This window comes from Etheostoma spectabile, chromosome 23, assembly GCF_008692095.1.
Source record: "Etheostoma spectabile isolate EspeVRDwgs_2016 chromosome 23, UIUC_Espe_1.0, whole genome shotgun sequence".
In the NCBI taxonomy this organism is placed as follows: domain Eukaryota; kingdom Metazoa; phylum Chordata; class Actinopteri; order Perciformes; family Percidae; genus Etheostoma; species Etheostoma spectabile.
Window position 1 is genome coordinate 3,933,236 of NC_045755.1, and position 11,046 is coordinate 3,944,281.

At 40.5% G+C, this 11,046-nt stretch overlaps 1 protein-coding gene and 1 long non-coding RNA gene across 5 annotated transcripts in view; one reads left to right on the plus strand and one right to left on the minus strand.

Moving 5' to 3' along the window:
• LOC116672816 (uncharacterized) overlaps positions 1 to 2,296 on the minus strand; it is a 19,063-nt gene extending 16,767 nt beyond the window's left edge. Inside the window, exon 1 of the long non-coding RNA XR_004327634.1 lies at positions 2,267 to 2,296. This is a non-coding gene — a long non-coding RNA (uncharacterized LOC116672816). The remainder of the gene's footprint in view (positions 1 to 2,266) is intronic.
• Positions 1 to 11,046, plus strand: part of rerg (RAS-like, estrogen-regulated, growth inhibitor) — a 52,087-nt gene that overhangs the window by 8,361 nt on the left and 32,680 nt on the right. For all 4 annotated transcript variants that reach the window (XM_032504715.1, XM_032504714.1, XM_032504716.1 and 1 more), the window contains exon 2: positions 801 to 936. In XM_032504715.1, the coding sequence (XP_032360606.1) occupies positions 876 to 936 (61 nt within the window). In that variant the 5' untranslated portion in view covers positions 801 to 875. The remainder of the gene's footprint in view (positions 1 to 800; positions 937 to 11,046) is intronic.

Here is an 11,046-nt window from a genome sequence, read left to right on the forward strand (position 1 = left end):
CAGACTGGTATCAGGAAGGTTCATCTGTTCCACATTACTGGGAAAATATTAACTTACATACATTTACAAAAATATTACTTTAGGGCTGAAATCAATACAAAATGTATTAGTAAGAATATACTTTTCAGATATGATATACAAATATGAACCATCACAAAATTATCAAATTATGTTCTGAGCAGAGAGGCATTATTGTATTTATGCATTACATCAGACAAAACTCCAATGTAACAAAAATTTTAATTACACTTTTTGTACGTTTTTAAAATTACAGTTTATAATAATTACTATTGAATAATACCCTTACATATACTGTAACTTCACATTCGATATTGTCTTTTTAAATAACATGAAAGTCATTTCTCCTGAGTTAAGAATCAAGTTTAAAAGGAGACATAATTTTCTTTTGGAAGCGTATTTTGAGTTCTACATACCGTATTCAAGCCAACAATTCTTTTTCCTTCTACACGTACTGGGAAAAAACTAATTTGTATTACAAAGCTAATATCTAGAAGCCGGAGCTGCTTTGTTCTGATATACCCAACTATGAGCCTTTTCAGTCTAGTGATTCATAGCTGACACTTCTACTAATGCAAGTCCTGCAGCTTGCTGGAGAACACTGAGAAATCACTGTATGACTCACAAATGGCAGTGGGAGCTAAAAGTAGAAATACCAGCAAAAAGAAAAAATACAGCAAAATGTCATGTACAAGTGTTACACTGTGCTTTAGCATCAAACATACATACTACATACTACATATGCACTGTAACATGTGAACTTGTCCTATATGTTTCCTCAGACGCTGCAAGGATGAATGGCTGACCTCGGAGCTCACTGATTGGTTTGCTGATCTTTGCTGGCTGCAGCTGCTGTCATGGCCAAAAGCCCGGAAGTGAAGCTGGCCGTCTTTGGCAGGGCAGGGGTGGGCAAGTCAGGTAAACTGCTTTGTAAAGTATTCAAATATTTGTGTAGGTAATAATGTAGTGTCCATCTTTTTTTTTCCGTTCATTCAAAGTTCCAAAAACTTCAAGAAAGTCGTCTTTGACGGAAAACAGGCTGATTTGTAGTCTTTATTTTGGTGCTCAGAATGATCATAAATCCATTTTCAGGCAACATTTAAAAAAACTTAAACTTGGCTGTTGGGTTTCCAAGGTTTCATGTTAGGTTTTGCCTCTGTCTACCTCATTTACATTGCCACTGAGCGTCTCAGCATGACCTCACCTCTGCTTTCTAGTGTTTTCCTCCACCATCCTTTCAGCATTTTTACACTCGCCATAATTTCTCCTCGTGCAAAGTTTCTTTGCATATTCAGCATTACAGTAGCTTGTCTATGGTCTGGCTTAATTACTTTCACTCCCACGGATAAGTCAGTTGAGCCATTATCATTTGGTTTCAGCATTCCTCTATAAGCTGCGGCAGCTCGGCCTCAGCTGTAGGTTTTCGCCAGTAGCTAAAACAATATTGCAGACCATAGGTTTCCTGCTGGCTGCAAATCAAGACAAACTGCTTATGTGTAGCAATCAGCTGTTGGAAAATATGCTTTGGGAGCTCTACCATGTCAAAGGAGGCCATCAAAATGCCTCAGGAGGTCAGGTCAAGTACTGTACTGAAAAGAATAATGACTGCAGAGTTCATAACCTTCAGCTGAAAGGAGTATGCTTGTTAAACATGACAGTGAGGCTGACGATGTGTGGCCTGCACGTCTGAAACCTTGTTAAGAAAACAGACATTGAAGTAAGGCTGGGCAATATAGAGAAAATCAAATATCACGGTATTCTTGACCAAATACCTCACTGTCGATATTGCGACGATATTGTATGGTTGGCTATTGGTGCTTTAGCATATTTACACAATGAGATTTTTGATATTCTCCGGGGGGGGGGGGGGGGGTCGTCGTGCACTGCAGTCTGTTTCATTTCACAAACTGTCAACAGGTCGAAATTACGGTGTTTTAGAGACAGGCTGATGAGCGGCCGCTTGCACAACGGTATGTGGACGAGCAAGGTAGAGAGTTACTGAAGAGAGAGAGAGAGCGCCAGGCAGCATTAGAGCAAAGCAGTAATCAGAGAAATAAAAATGTTTTCGCCGATTTATCACTCAAAATGCAACTGTAGCAAGTATCTCACTATCATTTAAGTTATCCAAATTCATAATTAGAAACAAATAATATATCCAGCAACAAAAAAGACAGAAAGTTAAACAGAAGTACAAAGAGTCAATGGCTATGAAGATGATGCACTGTCTTCTCTTTTCATTGGTTTAAACGGGCAGCTTTCAGAATGCTGCAGACCACTGTGTTGCAGCAAGTAGCTGCAGGATTTCTCTCTCGTCGCAAATCTTTGGTCTGGACTTTCTACCGCACACACAGTGACTGATACAGAGTGAAATTGTAGTTTTTGTAATTGACTTTTACTTGCTTCCCTTTAGCTACATTCACTTGAGGTAATGATAAAGAAATAGTTTAGTTGGCTATAGAAAACAATAGTCTAGCTAGTGTAAACGAGTGAAATACAAGAAATAGCTCTCCTAGTAAGGTATCCCAAGCTCTCTATTCTTTACCATTAATACAGCCAGCTATCTATTAAAACAATATCAATACCTAAATATCATAGTGTCACTGAGAGAGAGAGAGAGAGAGAGAGAGAGAGAGAGAGAGAGAGAGAGAGAGAGAGAGAGAGAGAGAGAGAGAGAGAGAGAGAGAGAGAGAGAGAGAGAGGCAGGAGTTTGGCAAGGCAGCTAATTCTGAGGGAGGCGGCTTGATTGAGGTCAGTAGTGGTCTACAGGGCTAAAAAAAAAATGGGGGGGTTTTGTTTTATTCTAACATGCATTTTATCATCAGTTGGCAGATCTAGGCAACAAGGCATAGCCTAAACTAAAGTATTTCATGATATTTATTATATATGCTATATTTTGATCAACTTAACTGTCTGCATTCATTTGCTGTAATAAATTAAACAAGTATATAGATGGTGCCTAAATGTAGGATAGGCATTAGCATACATACAGACAGACAGATAGACATACTAGAAATACATTCAGACATACTGTACTTTAAATAAGATCCTTGTCAACCATATTGCAACGAGCTAGTTCTGTGTGTCATGCCTGACTGGAGTAGTGTGTTTCACTTTAGGAGTGGGAAGGGCAGACATGTTGCTAACAGAGTTTTTAAGTAAGATTTTGCAAGGGAAAGTTTTGCATAGCCTCGGGGCTAAGCCCCCCCGGTCTTTCAAGCCTAGTGACATCCCTGATGTTAGGAGAGAGGAAAACAAATTTGTTTTAGAGGGATGAGACGTCCTTTCTTCTAAAGCATCACACGACTTGGGAAGCAGCCCTGATCTATCACCACTGCTGGCATTTTTTCTGTTCTCTTCTGTTTTAACTGTGATTTCCTGTTCTATGGCTGCTAATTTAGAAAAACCAGAAATAGCGGTTTAGATTATTGTTCTGTATGTCACTAACACACACACACACACACGCACACGCACACGCACACACACATTAAAAGCACTGCAGTGATCCTTGATACATTTGAACTTGCAAGAGCATGTTCACCACATTGTCTCAATACCACCTCCCTTTTCACATGGACAGTTAATTCATGCAGCTCTACAGTTGCCTGATCCTCCCCCGTCAGTGGAATGCTCGTTTTAATGTCATTGTTGTCACATCTGACGCTACATGTAGCTCTGGTGATCCCTTTAACAATCAACGGCTCTCATCTAAACATAGTCCTTTAGCGGAAGCCCACGGATGCTAATGAATCAGCCTTTTCCTCAATGGACAACCATCAGGACTTACACTCCCACTTCATGCACAATGTGACGGAAAGGGATGGAAATGTTTTGACCCTTCTGGTGTGTTGGAGTCCCTCTTTTGTGGTTGATAAATCTGTATTAGCTGTACTTTCATTTCAGCTAAAGATATAATATGCCTACTTTAAACAGAAGGCCACAGTACAACCTACCCCCTACCTAACCCAGCTGTCGTGTCCTTGGCTTGAGCAAGATACTTAATTGCTGCTACAGTAGATCTTTATCTGAAAGTTGACCACTTTGTCTAGGTGATATTAAACATTCCTTTTATAATAAGCAAAGTCTTGTTATACTTTATCTAGTCTATATCGACGTTTCATTTCTGTGATCGTTCAGGTGGCGCTGGAAAATCTACCGGACGTCCCTCATTTTTAACCAGATGTCAGCTTTCTTTGTTTTGGCATTCTAAACATCGGTCGATTTATGAGGACTATGGTTAACTGCTGACATCTCAAGATATATTGAGCGCCTGCACATAAGCGCCAAGCCAATGTTAATTTGCCCAAAACTTCCTGTGAGCAGAAAGTGAGGGCTAAAGTCCTGTAGTGGGAACTTGTCATAGACACAACGGTGCTTTGAGCTAAATGCCAACGTAAGCATGCTTATATGCATAAAATGACAATGCTAACATGCCCATGTTGAGTAGGTATAGTGTTTACCATGTTCACCACCTTAACCTAGCATGCCTACAATTTCTAATTACCACCTAACATAAAGCACAACCGATCATCCTGTCAGACAGACATTGTCCTTTATACCCCAGCGCTCTGTGCTCTTTTAGCGTCCTATAGATCACATCCATCCCTGCATCCATCCCACACCATGATCTGCATTATATGCTTTGTCAGAGACAACTCCCCCCTGGCAGCAAAAATCTGACCATCTTTTTCCAGGGTTCTGTATTTTTCCAAACTTGTCAGTGTTATCATAAAACGACCAGTATTTGATTTAAACAACACTAACTGGTCAAATCTATCGCACTATTTATAAACAACATTAGGAACACTTGATTCACCTTGGAAAAAAAAGTTACGTTCATCCATCTCGACTTTGGACAGCAGTAGGTGTGCACGTGTAATGGTGTTCATGTGATGTTAATGTTTCTTATTTTAGTTGGACTTTAAAGTATTTGTGCTTTAGAGGTAATCAGTCACATCCACAAGCCGCTTGCTCCCCAGCTGGTTGAAAACAATGTGTTTAACTAGCAGGAGCAGACCTGCTGGGTGTCTTGGCGTCGTTTGGAAGTTTACTGGGTCCTTCGTGATGGTCTGACCTGGACTCCTGCAGAGCCATCCAGCCCTAATAAAGAGCAGAGTGTATTAACTCAAGTTGGTTGTCCTGGCACTTTCACCGTTTTGGTTTATTGACTCAGCGGAGGGAAACTGGGGTTAGGAAATAAGATAAATTTGTCCAATTACTGTATCTCCAACTTGGTCCCTGCTAAACACACACACGTGTACACAAGCACAAGCACACACACAATGAGTTGATCCCAGTAAATAAAGTAGCACTGGCGAGGTTTTGTTGAGTAAGTTGAGTGAATACTCGAATTACCATATCTGTAATCATTTTATTATTAATCCATATCTGTGGAAACTAGAACATTCACTAGTGCTGCTGGACTGCAGAGATCCAGACTCAAAAATTCCCTCTGCTCTACGGAGAGTTTTAACGTCTTTCAGATGAGGTTTGTCTTATTTTATTTAACCTTTATTTATCCAGGTAAGCTGATGGAGAAGAAATGGTCATTTGTAACGACGACTGGTCACATTCACAAAGTTACACATTCGTCCAGTACAACCACAGTCAGATTTTTTGGGGTCAAGTGGTGGTAATGAGGCAGCAAGAGCTGCTTGTTCACTTCCCCACCCAAATTTTATCCTGTCTAGTAACTTCACTATTTTGATTCACTCTTAGCCTGCTGTACACTACCTATTAGCACCAAACAGCATGGCGACAACGTTAGTGACCATCTGGTAAATATAGTGGAGCAATTAGCAGCTAAGAGCCAGATATTTCCCTCAGGAGTTTGTAGAGACCAAAGCAGAGCTAAAGGGAGAATGAATATGGGTCTTACAGTCACGAGAAGGACAGAGACACTACTCCAACTGAATGCTAATGTAGCTCAGTGTCTTCCGGGGTTGTAAATAGGCAATGAACTGAAAACAAAGACGTGTACATTTAACATTACTCAGTGAAACATTATGTGTCCATCAGGTCCTACCAACAGGTTGAATGCATTAAACTTTTGCAAATATTGCATGAGAAAGGTCTCATGCAATGTTTGCAATAATTTAAAAAGGTCCCATGGCATGAAAATGTCACTTTGAGTTTTTTTTTTAACATTATTATGAGTTCCCCCAGCCTGCCTATGGTCCCCCAGTGGCTAGAAATGCCAATAGGTGTAAATCCTGCTCTGCCTTTGAGAAAATGAAAGCTCCAAAGGGCCGATCAGAAATCTTGCCTCTTATGAGGTCATAAGGGGCAAGGTTACCTCCCCTCTCTCTGCTTTGTCTGCTTAGAGAATTTGGCCTGGCCATGAGAGAGAGACATCATGGCTTTCAGAACGAGCAAAGGGGCAGTTGGTCAAGCCCACACCCCCAGCCTTCACCTTGTATCCCCCCCCCTCCTCAAAAGCTACAGACTAAGAGATGGCACGTACTAAAGAGAACTCATTGTGGGACTGGCTCTAGTGGCTGTAATTCTGCACCAAGGCTGAATTTTGGGAAAGACACTTCAGTTACAGTATTAGGGGACAATTCAGGTCTATATAAAAGCATCCAAAGAGCATGTCATCAGACCTTTACTAAAGTATGAACTTAACGTCAGTACTAATAAAAACTGACAAAATGTTAGTTACTACCTTGCTTTTATCATATTTTATGAATACAATCTGGCTATTTATTGCTGTAAGAAATTGGCATGCATACACATTCACATAGTAAATAGTGGGCTTTAAAATCTGTTCTTTTTGGATATTAAATTCATGGGGAGAAAGGAGCCGGCTCGTAAAACCTCCGGTCTCGTCGCTCCTTAAACATTCCACCTCCTCCACTCAGCCTGTCTGACGGCCATAAAGCAGAACAACAACAAAAAAGAGTTGGCCAACATGTGTCCAACTCAGAAATACTACTGTTTACCACCTCCAACGCCAGGAAGGGAGCATGAATCTGCCTAATGGACTTGCCGGTCTGAAGCATGATGTAAACAGTCATTTAGAGGGCAGTCAGGCGAGGCCAAGCCACAAAAACAAACACTGCACAGACTGACAGCTTCTGTGTTGGACTGTGTAATGCTAAACATCTTTTTTTTTTTAAATCCTACTGTAGCTCTTCTGCCCTCTACTTCTTACTGAAGAAACTGTGAAAGCTGATCTCTTCCTGAAATTAAATCTGAAAGATACTTTAGGTTTTTATACTGGATGAAAATAAAGAGAAATATCATATTTCTTTGCCATAAAAGCAACAAGTGAAGTGACAGAAGCACCAGTTGTGTCTGCCTTTTTTCCCTCTTCATCACATGAAAATGTGTAAGTCATGTCACCTATATCTAATCCTTTGCTGAAGGGAAACATTACTTTCACTTTACCTCCACACTCCTTATTTGCATTTTTTCTGTTGATGAGTCCCTGCTGTGTCACAGCAGTTATCAAGAAACAAGACATTTATTATAATGAAAATGTCTTGGATTATCAGTCAGTTCTGGCTGAGGAATCTACAGTATTTGAGGCAGCTACCAATGAGGCTGATCTTTTTTTTTGTCAACACTTAATTTATAATTTGTAGATTACATCCAATTCCTCTCCTCCCCCTACCAACAGATCATGTCGACAAATCCCCTAAGTGCAAATATACAAAGGAGCATCTTAGTTTCCACTTTTGAGTTTCTCCTAATGTCAGCAATTGATTTTCATTTTGGCATAAATTTCTGCAATGTTCAATATTACAGGTTATCAAAATTCCTCACAAATCACACACAGGATAGGACATCATCTCAGAAGGGGTGGACCTTCCACAAATGATGACTAAGTCATGCTGATTTCTTTCCTTATTTTAAGACTCTAAAATTGTACAAAACTATATTGTATGTGGAACTCTAAATAATTGTAATGTAATACAGTCTCCGAAAAAGACAAGACAACAACAGGTCTCCAAATGGTTTTGACAATATCACATTGTGAGCTCATGCTAATGACTCTGAAACAGGCTTCCTGCTGAAAGATGGCCCATCTTTGACACTCAAATCACGGTTACAGTGATTATACTGTGTCCGAAATCAACTTCCTATAATGCCTGCTAGAGGAAATTAAAGTCCTGGAAAGAAATCCCATAACATCCTTCAGACCTTCTGTGCTTAGCTCCTCATTCTCTGCACCACCGAGCAATCAGTAGAAGGCAGAGGCTCGGGGACAGATGCTTATCATGCTGCACATCTTTGGTCTTTGACAGCTGAGAGAGCCCACAGCTCTGAAGTTGGCTGGCTCTTTGACTCCCCTGATTATGTTGTGCGCGTCAGACCCGATGAGCAGCCAAAACCTATGACTCATTGAATACATTATGCTGCGCCACACGTGCTCTAAATCAGCGTGTCAGAAGTAGATTTTACTCTTTTAGATAAGAGCCCAAAAAGTTCACGAGTGGCTTTTAGAGCGACTGCAGTGATGTCAATGCTCAGTGACTTTTATGTACTTGAGTGTATTATTTACTTAAAAATGTATAGTTTGAAGGGCTGTCTGACACCAAAGTAAAGCAGTGAAAATATTTTAAATATAGCATACACTTAAATTGATAATGTTTTTTGTTAATAGGTGTTTTTTTTTTTTGTTTTTTTTAGGTGGCTAAAATACATTGCTTTGCTTTCGTGACGATACTCTTGGCGGCTTCTCCAAACTGGGGACGTGCTGACCGCCATCAAAGCCTGTCTACGGAAAGCCTGTTCATTCCATATTAGGCCCCATTGTACCGCATTTGGTCACTGGGAGTGATCGCAGGCGAGTGCCAAACAAATGGGACTCTATGGAGCTAGACGCCTGATTGCTGCTGAGAAATCTCAGATTTGATTGTAGTTTTTGCAAGTTCAACATGAAATATAGGCCAAAAATGATATGAACGAGTACTTATGTCCTTTCAATTTCTTATAGGTTGAGTAGTTGTTGCCCATACCACGCTAGCATTCTGCTAATGAATGCTGATTAGTCAGTGAAGGTCTGGTTAGGACCGGAGATCCCGCTTGACGGCATCCGAAGCATAGCCAGAATGTCTGAGTGAATATTTTGGCGTGGTCTGTAAAAATATTAGCAAACCTCTTTCTAGCACGTGTATTGACAGAGAGAGCCTAACTTGTCAGCTGTGTTGTCAATGCCTCGAGAGAACAAAGGAAGTGATTCAGAGAGAGCCGTAAAGCAGTATCTCCCGCTGTATGATGTGTATGACGTCAGTGACATTTTAAAAAGGCTTTTTGGAACAAAAAAAGCAACTTTAAAAACTCCCAGCAGTGTGTATTTTCTTTTGCAACATTAAAATTACTAGACAAAAAAAATGGTATCCTGAGAAAAGTCGATTTTAAGGGCTATAGCTCTGTAAAACTAGCCTAGAAATCTAGACCCACCCTAGCGGCAGGAAATTAATTTGCAGCCAGGGTCTGTCTAGCAACTCTTTGTTGGATTATGAGCTGTAAAAAACAAATTCTGGTCAGGCCAATCACATTGTGTATAGAGTCGGTGGGTGGGCTTAACATAAGGTTGCGAAGGTTCAGCGTAGCCAAGAGGGCATGAGACGGGAGGCATGAGAGCCATACCCGACTCCGCGACTCTGGAAGACTTGGAATTAAGTTCTGAAGTCATTCTTAAAAAAGGAAGATGTGTTCGGAGTTTTGCCGACCGGATATGTTAAGTAAGTTTAATCTATCAACCAGCGTTGCTCTGGTTGGCTATTGCGTGCAAAGGGAATTTGAAAGACAACAGTTTATCCCGCCCCTTGGATTGAGCCCTGCCAGCGGTGAGTTCCCAAACATCTTGATGTGGGTCTGGCTTGTCAAGCTACCGTAGAACACCATTCATTCTGCACTCGCCTGCGATCACCCCCAGTGGAACTCTGGTGGAACTGCAACCAGTTCAGAAGCCGGATGTATCAAGAGTGGAACCTCTTTCCTTATTAGAAATTCTTTCTTTTTATGGGAGATAAATTGATGTGGCTGTAGTGCTAAAAGAAATAGTTTCAGAGCTATTTTGTGCTGCTGTAGGTGTGTGTAATTTTTGTGACAGGCAAGGAAAGGAAACTGCTTTGGTAAAGTATTTTCAGGATGGGATGGGAGGGAAATCTGTTGGCATTCGAAAAGACAGGAAACCTCTGAAGCGAGATAGAAGTTGTAAGTTATTAATTCTTCACACAAGTGTTCAGAGTTTTATGCAAGCTGCCTGTAATACTGAAGACTGGCACAGAGAAAGAAACGTCAAGGACATTTACTTCAGACAGTGTTCTTAAAGCCTTGGATGGCTTGTGGTTTGTCTGACAGACCATAACGATAATTCTTACTTTGTGTGTATATATATACATATATAAAATTAGTGTCAACTTGAACTAGGCCTGCACGATATTGGGAAAATCTTACATTGCAATATTTCCCCCCCTGCAATAAATATTGCAATGCGAAAAAAGAAATTTTTAAAAGATGACATAAATAGCTCTATTTGGAAATAAATTATTCTTGACTACAGTGGTGATTTTGTTAGGGGAGTGCATCTACATAGAAGAAAAAAATGAAAAAGGCTATTTTCTAATGTGAACTATTCTTTGTTGAACTTTAATGCTTTACAAACACCAAAGCAAGTAAGCGCTGTGACTAACGTTACTCTTCTGAAGTGGTTTTGGAGAGGGAATCTAGGTAGAAATACGCTGGTTGACTAGCATGACACCATTGTATTCATATAATAATCCATCCAGGCTATGACAGTGACTGCATGTTGCTTCCTCTAAATGTTAGGTTGTGGTCGACTAGCGGGGGCCAGCTTGTTAGTTTGATAAATTGATCAGACCTGCATGTCACCCGCACTAGCAACAAACTGTGTATCCAAGAACAATTAAATCAGTGGAAATGACGTTAGATCAGACACAGGCTTCTGTAGTAGATTAGTGTTACGTTACCAGCGTCGCGGCTCCAATCCCTAACGTTAGTTGGGACGGACGGACCCTATGGATCTTTAGGCCAACTATATTAGCTTTAGCCTGGCTG